This window comes from Salvelinus fontinalis, chromosome 31, assembly GCF_029448725.1.
Source record: "Salvelinus fontinalis isolate EN_2023a chromosome 31, ASM2944872v1, whole genome shotgun sequence".
NCBI classification, from domain to species: Eukaryota; Metazoa; Chordata; class Actinopteri; order Salmoniformes; family Salmonidae; genus Salvelinus; species Salvelinus fontinalis.
Genome location: NC_074695.1, coordinates 12,223,763 through 12,249,142, shown reverse-complemented (window position 1 = coordinate 12,249,142; position 25,380 = coordinate 12,223,763). Strand labels below are relative to the sequence as shown.

Genomic DNA, 25,380 nt, shown 5'->3' with positions numbered 1-25,380 from the left:
TGATGTATGTGCTTCTAGTATTAACGATTGTGCCATTTACTTTGTTGATGGTGGGAATGGGTAGTCTCATCTTTGAACGTCAATTTGTCCAACGGTTTTGAAATCCGTTCATCATGATCCATTACACCTCATAGCGCAACAAACTGTTTAACACGGATATATATGCTTTTCTTTCTTCAAACATGCTGATAACGTTGAGAATAAGTATCATAGTCAAAAAAAAAACTTGAATTACCCACAATCCTCTAAAAACAGAGCCACATGGGAAGTAGTTGCAAAACCTTTAAATTGAGAGTATATATGAAAAAAATGTGTAACAGTATATTAAATTGAATTTACATTTTAGAATGTCATGCTTTTTTAACACAAAAATGAAGGTATTAAAATAAAGTTAAACCATAAACGTGCATTTTTATGTGAAAATCATAGGATTTTGGGGTCTTATTTGCTAAGTCGCTGAATATTTTTTTTTACACTGCAGGCTTCCTTCTTTCACTTTGTTATACAGGCCAGTAATGTAGAGTGCATGCAATGTTGATCCTCTGTATTTTTGTGTAATGTGGAAGCAGCATCATGTTATGGGTATGCTTGTCACCAGCAGAGACTGGGGAGTTTGTCAGGATCAAAATAAATATGAAAAAGAAGCTAAGACCAGGTAAAATGTTAGCGGAAAACCCACCGTAGTCCTCTGAAAACAGAGTTTTATTTTTCAGCAAGACAATTACACACATTTGAATGCAAAATACACACTAGAATGGCTTCCCAAGAGGAGTTGAGTGTTCCTGAGAGGTCCAGACACAGTCATAACTAAAATGTGCTTGAAAATCTAAGACAAAGTTTAAATATTGATTCGCAACCAAATTTTCTGAACTTGAGCAATTTTTACAAAAACAATGGATATGTGTTGTTCATTCGGAAAATAGTCTATAATTTTCTTTCACTTTGAAAATGAGGAGTAGTGTAGATCTACAACAACAAAAATCCAATGTAATCCCTTTAATTTTTTTTGGGGGGGGGGCAGTGATTTTTTTTATTTATTTCACCTTTATTTAACCAGGTAGGCAAATTGAGAACACGTTCTCATTTACAATTGCGACCTGGTGAATGTAAAGACTGCAAGGGGTGTGTATACTTTCACTAGGCAATGTACGTGGTGACCATTTTGAGTTCACCGTACGTGGTGACCATTTTGAGTTCACCGTACGTGGTGACCATTTTGAGTTCACCGTACGTGGTGACCATTTTGAGTTCACCGCACGTGGTGACCATTTTGAGTTCACCGCACGTGGTGACCATTTTGAGTTTACCTCAAGCCCATTCAATTTTCTGACACCTAAAATGTGAGTAGTGCACAACTTTCACGTTGGCCTGTTTTCAGGAAGATTGACTCAGTCGTAAGTAACCTTTCAGAATGATGATCACCTCATTTGGTTTCTAATTATATATGTATACATTCTGTCTGGATCCAAGAAGCTCTCTCCACATCATTCTTTTATATGCCAGCACCTGTTAAACATGCGTAATCCCCTTGGAAAGACTAACTAGCAGGTCTATAGGCCATCCAACCAGAGCAAAAACAATCAGTTAGTCCAAAAGCCTTTGTGGCCTTTGATTCATGCCGGGAAGATAAGACACGATGAACTTCAATGTCCCCAAGGGGGAAAATCGTCTTGGACACACAGTACTGCTGTACACAAAAGAAAGACATTGTATATTATACACTCAACATAATACTAACACTGCACATTACCCAACATATACATTGTTCTCTTCTCATAATAAAAATCCTTAAAGAGATGGGTGGGGCTAATGCTTTAGAGGGTGTGAACAAAGCTGAATGGGTGTAGACAAAGAACAGCTCTCCAGTAGGTGTACCAAAAAAATTCAAGGGACATTTTCTCAAAAGTGGAGTAACAAGTTGATCAACTTTCAAAGCAGAATTGCTTTCCCATTGTTCCTCAACTGCAGTGTATGATACCATTTTCTAGCTCCAAGTCTCTACTTTATCCAATGTAAAAAAATAAAATAAAAAAATAAATAAATGTTGTTGCATACGACCGAATCGAGGTCAGTCACACACACAACACATTTCCCTTACATTCAGGCAGTGTACGCCATAATGGTAATCAATGAATCTACCAATAGAATAATACAAGAATGTTTGTTGATGCATTTCAGTTAAACTGCATAGACAGCGAGAGTGTGGTGCAGTCTCCGCTCACTGCACCACAGAAAACCATGGCAGTCTCCGCTCACTGCACCCCAGTAACCATGGCAGTCTCCGCTCACTGCACCCCAGTAACCATGGCAGTCTCCGCTCACTGCACCACAGAAAACCATGGCAGTCTCCGCTCACTGCACCCCAGAAAACCATGGCAGTCTCCGCTCACTGCACCCCAGAAAACCATGGCAGTCTCCGCTCACTGCACCCCAGAAAACCATGGCAGTCCCCGCTCACTGCACCCCAGAAAACCATGGCAGTCCCCGCTCACTGCACCCCAGTAACCATGGCAGTCTCCGCTCACTGCACCCCAGTAACCATGGAGTCTCAGCTCACTGCACAGTAACCATGGCAGTCTCAGCTCACTGCACAGTAACCATGACAGTCTCAGCTCACTGCACTCCAGTAATGATGTGTCCTGCACAAGTGGGGTAGTAGAGAAATGGTTATATACTGTGCCTAGTGACAGACTTCACATCCTTGTATAGGAGAAATGGTTATATACTGTGCCTAGTGACAGACTTCACATCCTTGTATAGTTTTACACATTTTACTGCCTTAGATTCAAATCTGTATTAAATAAAACATTTTAAATGTAAAGAAAAACATAAAATCAATGTAAAAAATAAAAAGAAGCTGTCTTGACAATGTATATCCATTGTTTATTTGTTTCAAGTGAATCCTAAATGATTCCTGTGCTGTTTGGGACTACAGTAATAGGCTTAGTGGGAGAGATAGAAGTGCTGATTGTTGATGTGAGACAGAGTAAAAGGACTTTTACGTTAATATGTATACCAAACAGACCGCGGAAATCCTTCATTCCTTTTAATTCCAGGGCAATACAGAAGTAAGGAAGTAAAATGTGAGACAATGGATGAGGATCAGTCAGTCAGCCAAAGAGATTTACTCTTAGACTTGTCATTCAAGCACAATTAAAGCAGATAGGTCCTTAACTCCTGTTAATTCCCAGTCTAAGCAGCTCAGCTCAGCCATTCATTCAGTCAGTCAGTAAACAAGACAGCAAAACCACTCACTCTTGGCCTTCTCGTTCTTGCGCGAGGGCCGCCAACGTATGCAGGACTTGTGTTGGTCCAGGTAGAAGTAGCGCACCAGTCCTCTGGAGCCGCCGCGGAGCTTCACCATCTGGGTCCCTGTCTGCATGCAGCTCATGCACTTCTCCACTGGAGAGAGAAACACACAGAGAGCGGGAGGGTTAGAGTATGAGAGAACTGTTACGTGAGTTGTTGTTCCTGTATGTGTATGATGTGTGTAGAGCACTTTGGTGTGTGTGAATGTGCGCGTTCATTTGAGAGTCTCTCTGAGATAATGAGGGATACCATGCATTTGCATTGGAGTAGGTATGTTGTCAAGCACCAATTAAATAATTCCAGTCTGGAGCTCAAGCAGAAAAACATTTACTCACATAAACTCGCACGGTCTCGCACGCACGGTCTCACTCGCACTCACACAGGAATATGGCTGTCACAGCCAACAGTTTTTTTGCTTGGTAGTAGTGAATGAGTTGACTTCTCCCCTAAATCCCCTTAACCAGAAACATAGTGCAGTTTACAGCATGTTAAAGGGGAAGTTAACCAGAAACATAGTGCAGTTCACAGCATGTTAAAGGGGAAGTTAACCAGAAACATAGTGCAGTTCACAGCACATTAAAGGGGAAGTTAACCAGAAACATAGTGCAGTTCACAGCATGTTAAAGGGGAAGTTAACCAGAAACATAGTGCAGTTCACAGCACATTAAAGGGGAAGTTAACCAGAAACATAGTGCAGTTCACAGCACGTTAAAGGGGAAGTTAACCAGAAACATAGTGCAGTTCACAGCACGTTAAAGGGGAAGTAAACCAGAAACATAGTGCAGTTTACAGCATGTTAAAGGGGAAGCAAACCAAAAACATAGTGCAGTTCACAGCATGTTAAAGGAGAAGTTAACCAGAAACATAGTGCAGTTCACAGCATGTTAAAGGGGAAGTTAACCAGAAACATAGTGCAGTTCACAGCATGTTAAAGGGGAAGTTAACCAGAAACATAGTGCAGTTTACAGCACGTTAAAGGGGAAGTTAACCAGAAACATAGTGCAGTTTACAGCATGTTAAAGGGGAAGTTAACCAGAAACATAGTGCAGTTCACAGCATGTTAAAGGGGAAGTTAACCAGAAACATAGTGCAGTTCACAGCATGTTAAAGGGGAAGTTAACCAGAAACATAGTGCAGTTCACAGCATGTTAAAGGGGAAGTTAACCAGAAACATAGTGCAGTTCACAGCACGTTAAAGGGGAAGTTAACCAGAAACATAGTGCAGTTTACAGCATGTTAAAGGAGAAGTTAACCAGAAACATAGTGCAGTTTACAGCATGTTAAAGGGCAAGTTAACCAGAAACATAGTGCAGTTTACAACACGTTAAAGGGGAAGTTAACCAGAAACATAGTGCAGTTTACAGCATGTTAAAGGGCAAGTTAACCAGAAACATAGTGCAGTTCACAGCATGTTAAAGGGCAAGTTAACCAGAAACATAGTGCCGTTTACAGCATGTTAAAGGGGAAGTTAACCAGAAACATAGTGCAGTTCACAGCATGTTAAAGGGCAAGTTAACCAGAAACATAGTGCAGTTTACAGCATGTTAAAGGGGAAGTTAACCAGAAACATAGTGCAGTTCACAGCATGTTAAAGGGGAAGTTAACCAGAAACATAGTGCAGTTTACAGCATGTTAAAGGAGAAGTTAACCAGAAACATAGTGCAGTTCACAGCATGTTAAAGGGCAAGTTAACCAGAAACATAGTGCAGTTCACAGCATGTTAAAGGGCAAGTTAACCAGAAACATAGTGCAGTTTACAACACGTTAAAGGGGAAAACATGGCCCAGTTGTTGTTAGCTAAAGGAATCCATCGGTTTGTGTAGGATCCAGTGTTGAACACAGGTGTCGAGGCCAGAGCGCTTGTTAAACAATGAACATACATCAAGAGGAAAATGTGTAACACTGAAGCAGGCAATTTATGTAAAGAGAGAGGTACCAAAATATCACTCCCAAATTCAGTGCATTATTTTGGTTTCAGTTTGACAGCTCCTTCAGAGCCCAGTTAATGGCATCCATATTAAGCTGGTGCAGTGCCACATTTTTAGGCCTACACAGCCCTTGGCTAAGGCAGAGGTTTCCAATTACAGATTCTCAACTGTCAGGTGTCAATCACATCCTATTGACCAATCAAATGCCATTGATCAAATCACAACATATTTTAATAATATATTACCATTGGCTACTAATCAAAAACATCTTCATTGGAGGCGAGGGTAAAACAGAAATGGCCAGCTCTCCAACTTGTTCTATAACCAGTGTGTGTGTGTGTGTGTTTGTGTGTGTTTGTGTGTGAATGTCCATCTGTATATATGTGGGGTATAAGTAATAGACATCCCACTGATGAATTGCTCTAATTGGCCATTGATTTGGTTTCCCTGGGCTCTCATCGGGCAATAGTGAGAATGGGCCCAGGTTAATTCAGTCCCGAACAACCCATTTCCTCCAGGGCATAAGGCAGGACACAAGCTGGATCGCTACTTACTTCAAAGTGCTTTACCAATTACTGCCAAGTAGATGCTAATGATACAGGCTACAGTGTATGGCTCTATACTGTTAACCTCACCTGCCAGCAATAAGCTGAACAAGAGACTACTATTCTGTGTATTTAACCCAGAAAATACAGTAAGTCATATGGCCAACTCTCTCTCTACTGCTGTAGGTGGGGCTAACTGAGATCAACAGATTCGACTGTGGGAAGTCTATAGAGATGAGAACATTGAGAAACACTTCTATCGGGCATTACGTCAGCGAAGACTCCAGGTGTTCTTCTGACCTGTGTCTTTGTGTCTTTATTGCCCAGTCTGTCTGCTGCCACACCATTGTGTCCTCCCCGCCAGGGATCAATAAAGTTTAAATCATTTCATTTCGCTGTACATGGATAGAAGAACATTTTAAAGACTACCAAGTCGTTCCAACTAGACCTGGAAATATCAACATCAACAACAACAACAACAACAACAGGTAAACACGCCGGGCTATGCAAACAGTCCAACACCTTTATTATTGTGGCTGTTCATATTATTCCAATTTCAGGCTATTTAAAATAAATAGAAACATACCACCCATTGACTTTCATTGGAATTCCCATTCTAGTCCTTCTATATCTATAGCATCGGAGACACAGTAGTGTATTCATGGTAGCCTAGTGGTTAGAGCGTTGGGCCAGTAACCGGAAGGTTGCTGGATCGAATCCCCGAGCTGACAAGGTGAAAATCTGTCGTTCTGCCCCTGAGCAAGGCAGTTAACCCACTGTCCCCGGCGCCGAAGACATGGATGTCAATTAAGGCAGCCCCTCTCTGATTCAGAGGGGTTGGGTTAAATGCGGAAGACATATTTCAGTTGAATACATTCAGTTGGACAACTGACCAGGTATCCCCCTTTCCCTTATGTTCAAGTGGTTGAGCCAAGCAGAGCTCTTTATTGGCAGGACCTCTGACTGACCTGTGGGTTACCATGGCTCCAACCCAGAAACAAAAATAACAGGTGAGAGGGAGGAGCCTCTCACACTCTGGGCTTGATCAATACCATCACTCTGCTGCACACCACCCATAGGCTTCCAGTGCTCACTTATCTACACACGTACACACACACACATCACCAGCGGAGCATGTATAATAAAATAGGCCTGTACTCCCCTCTGTCCCAGTCTGAACTGTGTCTGCCTCTTCAGCTCTGAATGTGTCCAGAAAAGTCCCACATTTAATAAGGAAGGCCGTCTCCTTCCAACCTTTCTGGAAGTCCCTGACCAACATCTGCTGCAGTACTACCATCACAGCCCCCTGGTGAAGACCAACATCTGCTGCAGTGCTACCATCACAGCCCCCTGGTGAAGACCAACATCTGCTGCAGTGCTACCATCACAGCCCCCTGGTGAAGACCAACATCTGCTGCAGTGCTACCATCACAGCCCCCTGGTGAAGACCAACATCTGCTGCAGTGCTACCATCACAGCCCCCTGGTGAAGACCAACATCTGCTGCAGTGCTACCATCACAGCCCCCTGGTGAAAACCAACATCTGCTGCAATGCTACCATCACAGCCCCCTGGTGAAGACCAACATCTGCTGCAGTGCTACCATCACAGCCCCCTGGTGAAGACCAACATCTGCTGCAGTGCTACCATCACAGCCCCCTGGTGAAAACCAACATCTGCTGCAGTGCTACCATCACAGCCCCCTGGTGAACACCAACATCTGCTGCAATGCTACCATCACAGCCCTCTGGAAGAACAATAGCTGCTGCAGTGCTACCATCACAGCCCTCTGGTGAAGACCAACATCTGCTGCAGTGCTACCATCACAGCCCTCTGGAAGAACAACATCTGCTGCAGTGCTACCATCACAGCCCCCTGGTAAAAACCAACATCTGCTGCAGTGCTACCATCACAGCCCCCTGATGAAGACCAACATCTGCTGCAGTGCTACCATCACAGCCCCCTGGTAAAAACCAACATCTGCTGTAGTGCTACCATCACAGCCCCCTGATGAAGACCAACATCTGCTGCAGTGCTACCATCACAGCCCCCTGGTGAAGACCAACATCTGCTGCAGTGCTACCATCACAGCCCCCTGGTGAAGACCAACATCTGCTGCAGTGCTACCATCACAGCCCTCTGGAAGAACAATATCTGCTGCAGTGCTACCGTCACAGCCCCCTGGTGTAGACCAACATCTGCTGCAGTGCTACCATCACAGCCCCCTGGTGAAGACCAACATCTGCTGCAGTGCTACCATCACAGCCCCCTGGTGAAGACCAACATCTGCTGCAGTGCTACCATCACAGCCCTCTGGAAGAACAACATCTGCTGCAGTGCTACCATCACAGCCCTCTGGAAGAACAACATCTGCTGCAGTGCTACCATCACAGCCCCCTGGAAGACCAACATCTGCTGCAGTGCTACCATCACAGCCCCCTGGTGAAGACCAACATCTGCTGCAGTGCCACCATCACAGCCCTCTGGAAGAACAATATCTGCTGCAGTGCTACCATCACAGCCCTCTGGAAGAACAATATCTGCTGCAGTGCTACCATCACAGCCCTCTGGTGAAGACCAACATCTGCTGCAGTGCTACCATCACAGCCCCCTGGTGAAGACCAACATCTGCTGCAGTGCTACCATCACAGCCCTCTGGAAGAACAACATCTGCTGCAGTGCTACCATCACAGCCCTCTGGAAGAACAACATCTGCTGCAGTGCTACCATCACAGCCCTCTGGAAGAACAACATCTGCTGCAGTGCTACCATCACAGCCCTCTGGAAGACCAACATCTGCTGCAATACTACCATCACAGCCCCCTGGTGAAGACCAACATCTGCTGCAGTGCTACCATCACAGCCCTCTGGAAGAACAACATCTGCTGCAGTGCTACCATCACAGCCCTCTGTAAGAACAACATCTGCTGCAGTGCTACCATCACAGCCCTCTGGAAGAACAACATCTGCTGCAGTGCTACCATCACAGCCCTCTGGAAGAACAACATCTGCTGCAGTGCTACCATCACAGCCCTCTGGAAGAACAACATCTGCTGCAGTGCTACCATCACAGCCCCCTGGTGAAGACCAACATCTGCTGCAGTGCTACCATCACAGCCCTCTTGAAGAACAACATCTGCTGCAGTGCTACCATCACAGCCCTCTAGAAGACCAACATCTGCTGCAGTGCTACCATCACAGCCCTCTGGAAGAACAACATCTGCTGCAGTGCTACCATCACAGCCCTCTGGAAGAACAACATCTGCTGCAGTGCTACCATCACAGCCCTCTGGAAGAACAACATCTGCTGCAGTGCTACCATCACAGCCCTCTGGAAGAACAACATCTGCTGCAGTGCTACCATCACAGCCCCCTGGAACAACAACATCTGCTGCAGCGCTACCATCACAGCCCCCTGGAAGAACAATAGCTGCTGCAGTGCTACCATCACAGCCCCCTGGAAGAACAACATCTGCTGCAGTGCTACCATCACAGCCCCATGGAAGAACAACATCTGCTGCAGTGCTACCATCACAGCCCTCTAGAAGAACAACATCTGCTGCAGTGCTACCATCACAGCCCTCTGGAAGAACAACATCTGCTGCAGTGCTACCATCACAGCCCCCTGGAACAACAACATCTGCTGCAGTGCTACCATCACAGCCCTCTGGAAGAACAACATCTGCTGCAGTGCTACCATCACAGCCCTCTGGAAGAACAACATCTGCTGCAGTGCTACCATCACAGCCCCCTGGAAGAACAACATCTGCTGCAGTGCTACCATCACAGCCCTCTGGAAGAACAACATCTGCTGCAGTGCTACCATCACAGCCCTCTGGAAGAACAACATCTTCTGCAGTGCTACCATCACAGCCCCCTGGAAGAACAACATCTGCTGCAGTGCTACCATCACAGCCCTCTGGTGAAGAACAACATCTGCATCACAGACTGCATCCATCCTTCAACACCCTGCCTTCATCGTAGCTCTTCATATCCCCTGATACAGGCAGCTGCTCCAGGACAGACAGAATCTATGCTATTGTGTGTGTGTGTGTGTGTGTGTGTGTGTGTGTGTGTGTGTGTGTGTGTGTGTGTGTGTGTGTGTGTGTGTTAGGGGTTAGAAGTCGACAACCCCAGTGGCGCCCCATGATTCCCCTGCGGATGGACTAATTAAGTAAGCTGAGAAGAGTGGAGAGAGGGTTAGAGAGAGGGGGAGAGGGTTAGAGAGAGGTTTAGAGAGAGGGGGAGAGGGTTAGAGAGAGAGAGGGGTTTAGAGAGAGTAGAGAGAGAGAGGGGGTTAGAGAGAGGGGGAGAGGGTTAGAGAGAGTAGAGAGGGAGAGGGGGTTAGAGAGAGGGGGAGAGGGTTAGAGAGAGTAGAGAGGGAGAGGGGGTTAGAGAGAGGGGGAGAGGGTTAGAGAGAGTAGAGAGGGAGAGGGGGTTAGAGAGAGGGGAGAGGGTTAGAGAGAGTAGAGAGCGAGAGGGGGTTAGAGAGAGGGGGAGAGGGTTAGAGGAAAGATAGGGGGTTAGAGAGAGGGTTAGAGAGAGGGGGGAGAGGGTTAGAGAGAGGGGGAGAGGGTTAGAGAGAGGGGGGAGAGGGTTAGAGAGAGTAGAGAGAGAGGGGGTTAGAGAGAGTAGAGAGAGAGAGGGGGAGAGGGTTAGAGGAAAGAGAGGGGGTTAGAGAGAGGGGGAGAGGGTTAGAGAGAGAGAGGGTGAGAGGGGGTGAGAAAGAGAGGGTGAGAGGGGGTGAGAGAGAGGGGGTTAGAGAGAGGGTGAGGGGGTTAGAGAGAGGGTGAGGGGGTTAGAGAAAGGGGGTGAGAGAAAGGGGGTTAGAGAGAGGGAGAGAGGGGTTAGATAAATTGGTAGAGATGGGTAAAGTAGCAGAGCAGAAAGCCCTCTCCGCCCACTGCTGTCATGATGCCCATGGTTTATTTTTAAGAGGCAGACTAATATAAATCTGCTTCAACAAAACTCTTTAAAGTGAGCCACATTCTGACTGCACTGTACAGAACAGCAGACAAAAAAATAGGAGAGGGGAAGGGGAGACAAAGATGGGTGAGACGATGCCGTCAAGGAGTTATGATAGAAGGAAACACCGTCGGTATGGGGAGATGGAATGTGTCAATGAATTGGTTATTGGGTCATCCACAGTCTACTGTAAAGTGCACAGAACACCACATCATTCTACATGGCTGGGGTCACTTCAGGTCAATTCCTTTGTTGACTTGGACATGGGATTTCTCCATAGGAATGCAATTCAATTGTATACAATTGGCTGGAATTGACCCCACCCTGATATTCTGCAATGGGAAAACGAATACTGCATGTTTTTCCAAAGTGGCTATGACCCACCTCAAAACATTTGAAACATCAAGGCTATTCACAGCTCATGGAAGTCTGAACAATCAAAAGTATTGTAATCAATTAGTTGACTAATTAGACTAATTGCAATAGTCCAGCAGGACTTCTCCAGAGGGACTCCTCCAGAGGGACTGCTTCAGGCCTCCTCCAGAGGGACTTCTTCAGGCCTCCTCCAGAGGGACTTCTTCAGGTCTCCTCCAGAGGGACTTCTTCAGGACTCCTCCAAAGGGACTTCTTCAGGCCTCCTCCAGAGGGACTTCTTCAGGCCTCCTCCAGAGGGACTTCTTCAGGCCTCCTCCAGAGGGACTTTTCCAGAGGGACTTCGTTAGGACTCCTCCAGAGGGACTTCTTCAGGACTCCCTCCTCCAGAGGGACTTCTTCAGGACTCCCTCCTCCAGAGGGACTTCTTCAGGACTCCCTCCTCCAGAGGGACTTCTTCAGGACTCCCTCCTCCAGAGGGACTTCTTCAGGACTCCCTCCTCCAGAGGGACTTCTTCAGGACTCCCTCCTCCAGAGGGACTTCTTCAGGACTCCCTCCTCCAGAGGGACTTCTTCAGGACTCCCTCCTCCAGAGGGACTTCTTCAGGACTCCCTCCTCCAGAGGGACTTCTTCAGGACTCCCTCCTCCAGAGGGACTTCTTCAGGACTCCCTCCTCCAGAGGGACTTCTTCAGGACTCCCTCCTCCAGAGGGACTTCTTCAGGACTCCCTCCTCCAGAGGGACTTCTCCAGAGGGACTCCTCCAGAGGGACTCCTCCAGAGGGACTTCTTCAGGACTCCCTCCTCCAGAGGGACTTCTTCAGGACTCCCTCCTCCAGAGGGACTTCTTCAGGACTCCCTCCTCCAGAGGGACTTCTTCAGGACTCCCTCCTCCAGAGGGACTTCTTCAGGACTCCCTCCTCCAGAGGGACTTCTTCAGGACTCCCTCCTCCAGAGGGACTTCTTCAGGACTCCCTCCTCCAGAGGGACTTCTTCAGGACTCCCTCCTCCAGAGGGACTTCTTCAGGACTCCCTCCTCCAGAGGGACTTCTTCAGGACTCCCTCCTCCAGAGGGACTTCTTCAGGACTCCCTCCTCCAGAGGGACTTCTTCAGGACTCCCTCCTCCAGAGGGACTTCTTCAGGACTCCCTCCTCCAGAGGGACTTCTTCAGGACTCCCTCCTCCAGAGGGACTTCTTCAGGACTCCCTCCTCCAGAGGGACTTCTTCAGGACTCCCTCCTCCAGAGGGACTTCTTCAGGACTCCCTCCTCCAGAGGGACTTCTTCAGGACTCCCTCCTCCAGAGGGACTTCTTCAGGACTCCCTCCTCCAGAGGGACTTCTTCAGGACTCCCTCCTCCAGAGGGACTTCTTCAGGCCTCCTCCAGAGGGACTTCTTCAGGCCTCCTCCAGAGGGACTTCTTCAGGCCTCCTCCAGAGGGACTTCTTCAGGACTCCTCCAGAGGGACTTCTTCAGGACTCCTCCAGAGGGACTTCTTCAGGACTCCTCCAGAGGGACTTCTCCAGGACTCCTCCAGAAGGACTTCTCCAGGACTCCTCCAGAGGGACTCCTCCAGAGGGACTTCTCTTGCTCTTTCCCTCTTGGAGTTATGCAGCAGCTCTAAGAAGCAGCAGTTGGTAGATTTGCTGCTAGTGGAGCAATTATGGACAAACTCGTCAACCTGGGTTAGATACACATAAAGGAGAACGATAACGTCAAGGAACCTGTAGGAAACATTGCACAATGTAACTCCACTGCACAGAAGCACCGTAGGTAAGAACTGGGACGTGTTTTAAAAAGTTAAGGAAAATAACATGTGTTCTAGCTGTGTGTAAAATGCAGGGTTTCTCCAGCCATCCCTCTTGGGAACACACAGGGGGCGCACATTTTGGTTTCAGCTTAATGATTCAGGTGGGTAGAATCAAAATGTGCCCCTCCCAACAAAAAAAAAAATGGCCCTCAGGAATGTATTGTAAAACACTGCTGATATGATAAATGAAGGTTGAGGTGAGATGCTCCTGCTAAGAGATAACAGGCAGGCACAGCGTGGCAGAGAAATACTGCAGTAGTACTGTAGCAAAGCCTTCCTCTAACAGGCAGAGTCAAACCTCAGGGGTCGCCCAGCGACTGGCCACTCCAAGCTAACCCTTTATTAGGTAAGAGGTCACCCAGTGACTGGCCACTCCAAACTAACCCTTCATTGAGTAAGAGGTCACCCAGCGACTGGCCACTCCAAACTAACCCTTTATTAAGTAAGAGGTCACCCAGCGACTGGCCACTCCAAACTAACCCTTTATTGGGTCCAGAGCTGTTGCTATGGAAACACACTCAGGGTTATACAGTACAAGGAGAAGAGGACAGCAGCATAGACTAGTGATAGAAATAGAGTCTCATGTCATTACTGTGCTTGATGAGTCTACTTTACAGTGATAGAAGTATAGTCTCTGTGCTTGATGAGCCTACTTTACAGTGATAGAAGTATAGTCTCTGTGCTTGATGAGCCTACTTTACAGTGATAGAAGTACAGTCTCTGTGCTTGATGAGCCTACTTTACAGTGATAGAAGTATAGTCTCTGTGCTTGATGAGCCTACTTTACAGTGATAGAAGTATAGTCTCTGTGCTTGATGAGCCTACTTTACAGTGATAGAAGTACAGTCTCTGTGCTTGATGAGCCTACTTTACAGTGATAGAAGTACAGTCTCTGTGCTTGATGAGCCTACTTTACAGTGATAGAAGTACAGTCTCTGTGCTTGATGAGCCTACTTTACAGTGATAGAAGTACAGTCTCTGTGCTTGATAAGAGTGCTGTATAGAGAGGACAGCCAACAACGAAATGGCACTGCGGCCCAGGAAACTTGGAACAACTACTGAAATTAAACAGATCAATGGTTATGGTATTATCCCTATAGTAACCATTTAACACACATAGTTGTCTTAATTTCATTGATTGCAATTACTGGAGAATGTCAGAATCACGTATGTACAACGTACAAGTGGAACAACGTGCCAGAGAAGAAGGAAAACAATCAAATCTCTGAGGGGGAGAAATCACTTTAGGTCAAAATGGTCTGATTTAAAATAGACAAGTGCTTTGTTTGTTTCACCTTCATTCAAACAGCAAAGTAAAAGCTAATTGGGTTTCCACAGATATTTTTTAAACTGCTCGCTTGAAAACGAATCAAATTAATTACATTAATTGTTTTATTGTTGTTGACGATCAAAGACAAAAATGACAAACATTTTTTTTTGTGATGACTACATGATTATACACTGCTCAAAAAAATAAAGGGAACACTTAAACAACACAATTTAACTCCAAGTCAATCACACTTCTGTGAAATCAAACTGTCCACTTAGGAAGCAACACTGATTGACAATAAATTTCACATGCTGTTGTGCAAATGGAATAGACAAAAGGTGGAAATTATAGGCAATTAGCAAGACACCACCAATAAAGGAATGGTTCTGCAGGTGGTGACCACAGACCACTTCTCAGTTCCTATGTTTCCTGGCTGATGTTTTGGTCACTTTTGAATGATGGCGGTGCTTTCACTCTAGTAGTAGCATGAGACGGAGTCTACAACCCACACAAGTGGCTCAGGTAGTGCAGTTCATCCAGGATGGCACATCAATGCGAGCTGTGGCAAGAAGGTTTGCTGTGTCTGTCAGCGTAGTGTCCAGAGCATGGAGGCGCTACCAGGAGAAAGGCCAGTACATCAGGAGACGTGGAGGAGGCCGTAGGAGGGCAACAAACCAGCAGCAGGACCGCTACCTCCGCCTTTGTGCAAGGAGGTGCACTGCCAGAGCCCTGCAAAATGACCTCCAGCAGGTCCCTTTATTTTTCTGAGCAGTGTAGTAAAACACATTACCCCGTGACCTTTATTGGTAACAACACTCAGACTACTACTTACCGTGTGAGGGCTTAACAGTTATTTACGTGGTTACAATAGACAACAGGTGACGGACGCATTGACACATTTCACGCCAGGAGGCAGCTGAGAATGAGGTCAGAGGTCAGCTGATGTCAACCTTAATACTGTTAAAGAAACCACAGTGATGGTTGTCTGGTGCCCCAGTGGGAGTGCAGTCTGGGGGGAAGAAGAGGCCAGGAAGGGGTGGAGTCATGTTGTCCTTGGTGCACTCTGTCAGAGCAGACTAGAGCTCTAGGCTAAGCTCGAGGGGATTGCCTGGAGTCCATATGTCACACACACACACACGTCTGTCCCTGAAGTAAAAAGCAGAAACCAATAACAAGGCTCATAGGAGAAGTTGTTCCATCACAGTCCCACTGACCCACTCACCACAGTCACCTGGTAGAACAGTGTTTGAACCTAGTACCATGTCTCACCAGGGCTGCATAGCAAATAAGTCATGTGCCATCAACATCTGGTGCCACAATCCTGACAAACACGCAGAACTAAGGTCCCCATTCGGTTTCAACAACAAATGTCCTCCAGAACACTAGCTACCGTATCATCAATCGTGTACCTATTTCCAAATGCCGGCCGGCCGTCCTTCCTTCCTTCCTTCCTTCCTTCCTTCCTTCCTTCCTTCCTTCCTTCCTTCCTTCCTTCCTTACCCATGTCTCCCAGCCTCCACTTGGAGAAGGACAATATGCTGCTGGCAATCCAGAAGAGCTCTTCCACCAGGCGGGACGAGGCGCCATGCTGCTGGCTCTTACACACAACAGTCTCCTTCTCGCCCCTCTGGACGGGGGCCTGGTCTGTAGTTGGGCATGGCTCCTGGGCCGCCACCGCGGACTGCATTAGCGCAGAGGACACAGGAAAGGACATGGGAAAGAGGTCGGCTGAAGGATGGTGGGTACCCGCCACCGGTTCACCGTTTGCTTCTCTCAATGCGAGATTGGATGCCTCCGACTACATTCACTCGGGTAGAGTTAGGTCTGTGTTCCCTCTGACTGGCAAAGCCAACGTAAATACAACAAGGACATATAAAGGGTTGACCGAGGTCAATGGGGGAAAATGTTTTGTTATGGTTTGCAAGGATGCTTCTATTGTCCTTGTAGAGTTCATTAGTATACAGCCACTGTTTCCTTGATATTGTTCATTAGTTTACAGCCACTGTTTCCTTGGTATTGTTCATTAGTTTACAGCCACTGTTTCCTTGATATTGTTCATTAGTTTACAGCCACTGTTTCCTTGGTATTGTTCATTAGTTTACAGCTACTGTTTCCTTGATATTGTTCATTAGTTTACAGCCACTGTTTCCTTGATATTGTTCATTAGTTTACAGCCACTGTTTCCTTGATATTGTTCATTAGTTTACAGCCACTGTTTCCTTGGTATTGTTCATTAGTTTACAGCCACTGTTTCCTTGATATTGTTCATTAGTTTACAGCCACTGTTTCCTTGGTATTGTTCATTAGTTTACAGCCACTGTTTCCTTGGTATTGTTCATTAGTTACAGCCACTGTTTCCTTGGTATTGTTCATTAGTTTACAGCCACTGTTTCCTTGGTATTGTTCATTAGTTTACAGCCACTGTTTCCTTGGTATTGTTCATTAGTTTACAGCCACTGTTTCCTTGATATTGTTCATTAGTATACAGCCACTGTTTCCTTGATAGACTGCAGAGAGTTAGTAAATCCCAATATCTGCTAACGGCCTTTTTAGTAGCCAGCTCTCCTACTGTCCAAATGATAAACAGGTAGGCAATAATCCAGCTCAATAACCATATTCTCCTCTCAGCTTCTCTTCAATATCCCTCCATCTCGGATGACAACAAGGTGCACCTGCATCTTTCAGTAGCAAGGCTGGGGTTGTGCCATTATATCTCATTTGTTTCTTCAGCTTGGGTTCAAAAGGCTGCCTCTCAGACGAGGGAGAAAGGAGACGCGGGTGCAGCAGTAGTGAGAGAAAGAGAGATTGCCAACTACAAACTGTGCCAACATCTCTCTAATCCAGGTCTGAGGGATTTACTTAACGTGTGGCGAGAAAGAGAGAAAATGGGGGAGAGAGAGAGCGAGGGAGACGCAGAGAATGAACAAAGCACCCTAATAGAGATGTAAAAAATATTGTTTTTCCCTCCGCACCAATTAAAATGACTTATTCATCCCTGAAAGTGTCTCCTGTAGGGCTATCAGAGGGAATCAAAGTGACAACACTCGCACACTAACACACTTCCCCCAGCCGAGGGGAGACGTGAAACACTCTTTTTATTTCTCGCTGTCTCTCTCAGAGTGAGGCAGTGGTATACAGGACCATTATTACAGCTGAATCTCCAGTGACCTTCAATGGAGGGGCCTACCTGTATTCACCTTACCTGTATAATCACCTTGCATCCCGTTTTGACAACAAAAACAAAAAAATGTTTTGGCTAATTTAATGGCCTACTAGTATTAGCGTACAAAGACATGATAGGATACTAGTATGTATCTTCGGCAGACGTGCTTATAAAATGACTTGAAAGATACTAAATCTTGCGGGAAGAGAGTTTACAAAGCCTTACATCTCCTCTTCCCTTGTTATATAAAGAAATCCTTACGATGCTTAGTGAGAAACACACAAGACAAAACAGTCGATTATTGAAGTGTTATCGTGTATTCAAAATGGCTCTGTTAAATCTTCAACCAGCAGTCGGTGTAATTAGTTAGGTTGGTTACAAGTGTGCGGGGGGGGGGGTCTCTGTGCACACACTTTAACAGCTCCTCCTATCAGGGTGATCGAGGACATGTTCCCATGTATTCCATCTAGATAGAAAAAGACTATATAGCTGCTCTATTGCAATGTTATCTCTTGCAATTTTCTCAGAGCACAAAAGCTGACATAAAATTGAATACACAACACATACTCAACTATTAAATAACAAACAAAACTGATTGTCTTCATAATATAGATTGACTAATAAAAAAAAAGTGTATTTTAACTTGCATGTATAGTAAGTAGCTTTGCACGAGCCTTGGTTTGTGCGAGTCGGATTGGCTCATAGGAGCCTATCTCCTGTTTCTGTTGCATGAGGCAGCTTGATGTACCAGTACACTCCCTGAATAAGCAACACAGTCGCACATTAAATTCGTGCATATATGTACATAATGCATTTCAGCAAATGTTGTGCGTTTTTGTGCGTTACACCCTCCTCTATCCATCTTGCTTGGCCAATGTACTAGATTCACTGGCCAATTAAGTTTCTCTGGCCTCTTACTCTGGGCAGATCATCCTTTGGAGACCTGGTGGGCTTCAATGTGGAGCCACAGAGTCATAAGCCTTCAGAAAGACTGTATGATAATCTCATCAATGATAGGTCTACAGTAAGAGAAAGCCACGAGGCCATTGCATCAACTCACTATAAGGGGCACTTCAATTTACAGCTTAACAGCCAGCCAGGGTTGGCCAGGCTAGTAAACTGCCCTGGGGAAGCATGCCAGCTATAGACATATTCAATATGGTGCCAGCTCCCTGCCAAACTAAAGACGGCAGCCACGACCATTATTTCCCAGCTGCTGTGACACAATATAACAAGGCAAATATCTTGTTGAGAAGAGTGATTAAAGAGAGTGTATGTAGTTCAATGATAACCTGAATACAATGTATTTTACACCTACAACTGTAAGTGTGATCCAAAAGGCTACAACTGATCACAACAAACAAAAGGGCAGCTCATTAATTAAGTATTTACAAGACAAATTGGAATTAACATATTGGCTTTCTCTTGAAAAGGGAAACTGTGTTTTACCTGTAATGTATTTTGGAGAGTGATGTAGTAGACTAATAATGTACATCTGCAAATAGCCCACAGCTTTGCCCTGTTGCGCAGTATAAACTGCATTTTGAAGTACACAGTATGACTCAACTTGGAGTAAAGCAACATATTACGATAGTCAACTTCTGATGTTTTGAGGGTTCTCCTGTTTCCCAAACAAACGTTGGCGAAGCTGCACTTTTAAATTGAATTGGATGACAACCAACAAAAAAACATGAATAAAAGGGATATAGAAACGCAATGAATTACCGTTAACTCACCTTGGCTCTTTGGTCGATTTCGACGCGCTGGTTTCACGGCTGAGCCTTTGGGACATTTTATCCAATTGACTGAAAATAGGTGGTCATCCAATTTAATGTAGCGTCTTTTCCCCTCGGACCAAGTCGCACAAATACGACATTTCAGTGGCTTATCATTGAAGTACCACTGAGAGTCTGGTTCTTGGCAACTTGAACCCGTTGACATAATTATGTCTCAAGTCAAGTGACTGGGAAATTGATAATGCAATCACTATCCCACGCAAAGAATGTCAACTAGAGGGGGAAAAGTATACTAATTGCAGCTCAAGAACTGTAACAAGGGCAATACGAACGTTATAAAATGTAAACAGTGACAAACAATGCACACAACTTGTGGAAATCGCGCCGTTTTCAATCAAGTAAAGTTCGAAACACCTGACTACGTATCCTTATGTGACATTGTTATATTCCTACACTGTCACTTGACCCCAAAAATCGTGTACAAAGGCGAGTTATAGCATAGTTTGTGAATTTATTAAAACAGTAAATAAAACCCCCAACACAAACTGAAAATGATTCATAGTGTTTAACTATCGGTTGTAGCTATCCACAGACTGTCCGTCTCCAAAAGCAGGTTAATCACACGCAGGAGATAGGAGACGTGTGTAGTAAACGGAACAAAACAGAACTCCTGTAATTTATCCTGAAGGATGGGAGGCAGAGTGGATGCTTCAGTGACCCTCGTGCTGAAACGGCGTGAAGCCTCCCCGCAGGTCCATTGGGGGAATGGAGTGACCCACTGAAACGGCGTGTAGCCTCCCTGCAGGCCCCTTGGGGGAATGGAGTGACCCACTGAAGCAAGTTTACAGTACACACCACCTCTAAAAGTGAAATCTCTCGCTGTGCTTTGACACAATTTCATCATTTGGGCATGATAGTAAGGTATAACTATGAGCTATGGTCTCCAAACCACCTTTTGGCAGATATGCCTACAGGTGTCATCTAATTAATAATAACCGAAAGGTTGCTGGATCGAATCTCTGGTTCGAATCCCCGAGCCGACTAGGTGAAAAAAGCTGTCAATGTGCCCTTGAGCAAGGCACTTAACCCTTATTGTTCCTGTAAGTCGCTCTGGATAAAACCGTCTGCTAAATGACTAAAATGTAAAATATGATTGAATACCCGCATAGGCTACGTCACACATAAGATAAATAAGCAAACCCCATTCACCTACTAACGGTCACTAACCGTGTAGAGAACATTATGGCTATGCTCTACTTAGTATTGTATAGGCACACTGAAGTAGGAATCATTTCAGCACCATGGCTAGCGCCACAGCAATATCCAGCTTGTGCACACAGTACTGGCTTCAGCTTGTGTTTCAACAGATTCCTTCCCATGTTTCCTTTTCAAAAGACAGATCGCCATCTAACCAAATCAGCCCTCGTGGCCTTTTGCATCCACCCCAATGGTCCGAATGTGGAATCAGTACCGTTGCCAATATCATGGACAGTAATGGTTTGAGAACATCCCGAAAATTTGAAAGACACAAACACACCAGGCAACTCCTCTTTTTTATATTTAGAATGTAGCTAGGTCAGCTATTCTGGCCTATGGAGTCCCTTGGGAAACCCAACTACCAAACCAGCCAATGATACGATGTATAAATTAATGATCTGGCCTTCTGAGAGGATTGATCTCTTTGATAAATAAACAACTCTTGGAAATCGCATTCTGTGCTAACCATTAATAAAAACGTATGGTCCACAGATAAATGTGAATCTGAACAACCCTTTAACTGGAACAGAATATGGAAATATATGCCCTTGACATCTCGTATTCTGGAACATCAAATTATACATTTTAAGTTTGTTCACAGACTGTACTTAATACCAAGGAAACATTTTATGATGAAATTGGCCCCGAACTGTTTACTGTGTTCCCTAAATGTGATGGGAAACCTCAGTTGCTAAAAACAGAGACACAACTAAATAAATAGTTAGTCACAAAGACTGTCTTCTGTGACCAGATCTTTACATGACTTGATTGGTTAAGACAATTTGTTGGAATCACAGGCTAAGCTACATGTTGGTGAGGAAGACATGACTATTGGCACAATTCAGCACCAAGGCTGTCCTAGGCCTTCACTCACTCACTCATTCACTCACTCACTCACTCACTCACTCACTCACTCACTCACTCACTCACTCACACAGTCTCACTCTCTCTCAATTCAATTAAATTCAAGGGGCTTTATTGGCATGGGAAACATATGTTAACATTGCCAAAGCAAGTGAAGTAGATAATAAACAAAAGAGAAATAAACAATAAAAATGGACAATAAACATTACACTCACAGAAGTTCCAAAAGAATATAGACATTACAAATGTCATATTATGTCTATATGCAGTGTTGTAACGATGTACAAATGGTTAAAGTACAAAAGGGAAAATAAATAAACCTAAATACGGGTTGTATTTACAATGGTGTTTGTTCTTCACTGGTTGCCCTTTTCTTGTGGCAACAGGTCATAGATCTTGCTGCTGTGATGGCACACTGTGGTATTTCACCCAGTAGATATGGGAGTTTATCAAAATTGGATTTGTTTTCGAATTCTTTGTGAATCTGTATAATCTGAGGGAAATATGTGTCCCTAATATGGTCATACATTTGGCAGGAGGTTAGGAAGTGCAGCTCAGTTTCCACCTAATTTTGTGGGCAGTGTGCACATAGCCTGTCTTCTCTTGAGAGCCAGGTCTGCCTACGGTGGCCTTTCTCAATAGCAAGGCTATGCTCACTGAGTCTGTACATTGTCAAAGCTTTCCTTAAGTTTGGGTCAGTCACAGTGGTCAGGTAGTCTGCCACTGTGTACTCTCTGTTTAGGGCCAAATAGCAGCCAAGTTTGCTCAGTTTTTTTGTTCATTCTTTCCAATGTGTCAAGTAAGTATCTTTTTGTTTTCTCATGAGTTCGTTGGGTCTAATTGTGTTGCTGTCCTGGGGCTTTGTGGGGTCTGTTTGTGTTTGTGAACAGAGCCCCAGGACCAGCTTGCGTAGGGGACTCTTCTACAGGTTCATCTCTCTGTAGGTGATGGCTTGTTATGGAAGGTTGGGGAATTGCTTCCTTTTAGGTGGTTGAGAATTTAACGTCTCTTTTCTGGATTTTGATGATTAGCGGGTATCGGCCTAATTATGCTCTGCATGCATTATTTGGTGTTTTACGTTGTACACGGAGGATATTTTTGCACAATTCTCAATTTGGTGTTTGTCCCATTTTGTGAATTCTTGGTTGGAGAGTGGAACCCAGACCTCACAACCATAAAGGGCAATGGGTTCTATGACTGATTCAAGTATTTTTAGCCGGATCCTAATTGGAATGTCGAATTTTATGTTCCATTTGATGGCATAGAAGGCCATTCTTGCCTTGTCTCTCAGATCGTTCACAGCTTTGTGGAAGTTACCTGTGGTGCTGATGTTTAGGCCGAGGTATGTATAGTTGTTTGTGTGCTCGAGGGCAACCGTGTCTAGATGGAATTTGTATTTGTGGTCCTGGAGAGTGGACCATTTTTGGAACACCATTATTTTGGTCTTACTGAGATTTACTGTCAGGGCCCAGGTGTCAGAAGATCTAGGTGCTGCTGTAAGCCCTCCTTGGTTGGTGACAGAAGCACCAGATCATCAGCAAAGAGTAGACATTTGACTTCAGATTCTAGTAGAGTGAGGCCGGGTGCTGCAGATTGTTCTAGTGCCCTCGCCAATTAGTTGATATATATTTTGAAGAGGGTGGGGCTTAAGCTGCATCCCTGTCTCACCCCACGGCCCTGTGGAAAGAAATGTGTGTGTTTTTTTTGTTTTTATTGTAATCAACAAAGCATGAGAAGACTTTGCCTTTGTTTTGGTTTGTTGGTTTGTCAATTAGGGTGTGCAGGGTGAATATATTTACATTACATTTAACATTTAAGTCATTTAGCAGATGCTCTTAATATGTGGTTTCTCTCTCTCTCTCTCTCTCTCTCTCTGGTGTGTGTGTATGAGCGAGAGAGAGAGAGAGAGAGAGAGAGAGAGAGAGAGAGAGAGAGAGAGAGAGAGAGAGAGAGAGAGAGAGAGAGAGAGAGAGAGAGAGAGAGAGAGAGAGAGAGAGAGAGAGAGAGAGAGAGAGAGAGAGAGAGAGAGAGAGAGAGAGAGAGAGAGAGAGAGAGAGAGAGAGAGAGAGGAGTGTGGTTGGGTGCGTCCCAAGGCTGTGGTGTGTGGTAGGGGCAGAGGGAATGAGAGGACCAGAGGAGTGTGAATGGGTGCGTCCCAAGGCTGTGGTGTGTGGTAGGGGCAGAGGGAATGAGAGGACCAGAGGAGTGTGAATGGGTGCGTCCCAAGGCTGTGGTAGGGGCAGAGCCCAGTACTACCACATCCTACTCCTGAGGGAACCATTTTGTTTCTAACCCAGTTCTACCACATCGTATTCCTGAGGGCACCATTTTGGTTCTAGGTCAGTACTACCACATCGTATTCCTGAGGGCACCACATCGTATTCCTGAGGGCATATATTCAACATTTTAAATCACCCTGATTTATTGAAAGAGGAGTGTTAGTGCTGGGCTAAAACACATATTCCCAAGAGAGCTACTCTGAGAAGTGGATTGAGATGCACTGACATCAGCACTCACTCAGACGTTCCAGGAGACGATCTTACTAAAGACTCTCTTTCGTAACTTCAACACATTCGCTCCCCGTTGCGTCTTCCAATTACACGAGGTTACGAGTGCTACCCAAAACAAACAAAAGAGGCGCACAAGGTGACTAGAAAAAAACTAAGGCAAAATTAACTGCCTCATTAAAACATAAGTATCCCCCGATATCGAGGCGGACAGACTTAGTGAGGCGGTGCCGAGTGTAACCTGGAGATATTGAGTCGTACCAGGCCAGCCTGAGGCGGCGGAGAATAAAACCAATCCATCATCCACCTGTCAATAGAATTAAGATGTAGGAAATGTTTATATATTACACCGGGGTGCTGCATCGTTGAAATTAAAACACTGGCGTTACTGTACAGATGTCGGCTCTTAATTTGATCACTCTTTTCTTTGGCTGAGAATTTTCCAGATTCATTAGGAAATTCAAATAAGACTTGTGATTGGCTAAACATTTACAGTTCTCTTTCTCTCCATTTGCGGGGCAGTAAAATCATTGAGATCAGGGCTCACAATCTTAAGAGAAAGTTGTCTCTCGCTCGCTCAAACGCTATAGGCTAAGGTCCTATTACTACAAAATTCAAATGTACGAAACATTTATCTGAAATGCAGCCATACACATCAACAACCGTGGTTTTATATAGCTTAATAACACAATATAGATACTGGTGTCTACTAGGCTATGACATACAAGCGTGTCGTGTATCTTAAGGTTATGAATAAACTGTCAACATGTTGTTTAATCGTGTCTTGGGGTGGTCTAGCGATTCTGCATTCAGGCCTACCGTTTTGGTGTGAGTTCAATTTCAGCACAAGACCTTTAGCAGAAATAATGCAATCTCCAGATTGAAATGATGTAGTCAGAGACATTTCAAATATGGACAGGGTCCTTTCTTAATTTCCTTGATAAGAGATAACCATACTAGACACTTTTGGATAACAATAATAGTAAACAAATAAAATAACAGTACACCAACATTTGGTTTCCATTTCTGCAAAGTGAGTAAAGTAAACGAAGAACTAGTTCATTTCTATTGAACGGAATGTCAAATAGATAAATCACCTTTAGTCTGTTCAAAAAGGACTAAGTTACCAGCCAGTGGGCAAACATACAGTATCTTGAAAGACTTTGGTTGCAAGCAGGACTAAGGCAGAGAGGAAGAGGAGAAGGCTCACTCTCGTCATGATAAGCCCATTGTGTTTCTACAGGCTTAATATGCAGACCTGACGCCTCGATCACAGAGTCATTGTGTTTCTACAGGTTTAATATGCAGACCTGACGCCTCGATCACAGAGTCATTGTGTTTCTACAGGCTTAATATGCAGACCTGACTCCTCGATCACAGAGTCATTGTGTTTCTACAGGCTTAATATGCAGACCTGACTCCTCGATCACAGAGTCATTGTGTTTCTACAGGCTTAATATGCAGACCTGACGCCTCGATCACAGAGTCATTGTGTTTCTACAGGCTTAATATGCAGACCTGACGCCTCGATCACAGAATCATTGTATTTCTACAGGCTTAATATGCAGACCTGACTCCTCGATCACAGAGTCATTGTGTTTCTACAGGCTTAATATGCAGACCTGACGCCTCGATCACAGAGTCATTGTATTTCTAC

The 25,380-nt window shown here is 45.0% G+C and overlaps 1 protein-coding gene across 1 annotated transcript in view; it reads right to left on the bottom strand.

The window, feature by feature from the left end:
• LOC129829553 (1-phosphatidylinositol 4,5-bisphosphate phosphodiesterase eta-2-like) overlaps positions 1-19,400 on the bottom strand; it is an 81,151-nt gene extending 61,751 nt beyond the window's left edge. The window contains exons 1-2 of the mRNA XM_055891308.1: positions 19,096-19,400; positions 3,256-3,402 (exon numbers count right to left, since the gene is read on the bottom strand). Coding sequence (XP_055747283.1) covers positions 3,256-3,402; positions 19,096-19,300 — 352 coding nt within the window. The 5' untranslated portion in view covers positions 19,301-19,400. The remainder of the gene's footprint in view (positions 1-3,255; positions 3,403-19,095) is intronic.
• Positions 19,401-25,380: the final 5,980 nt, after the last annotated feature.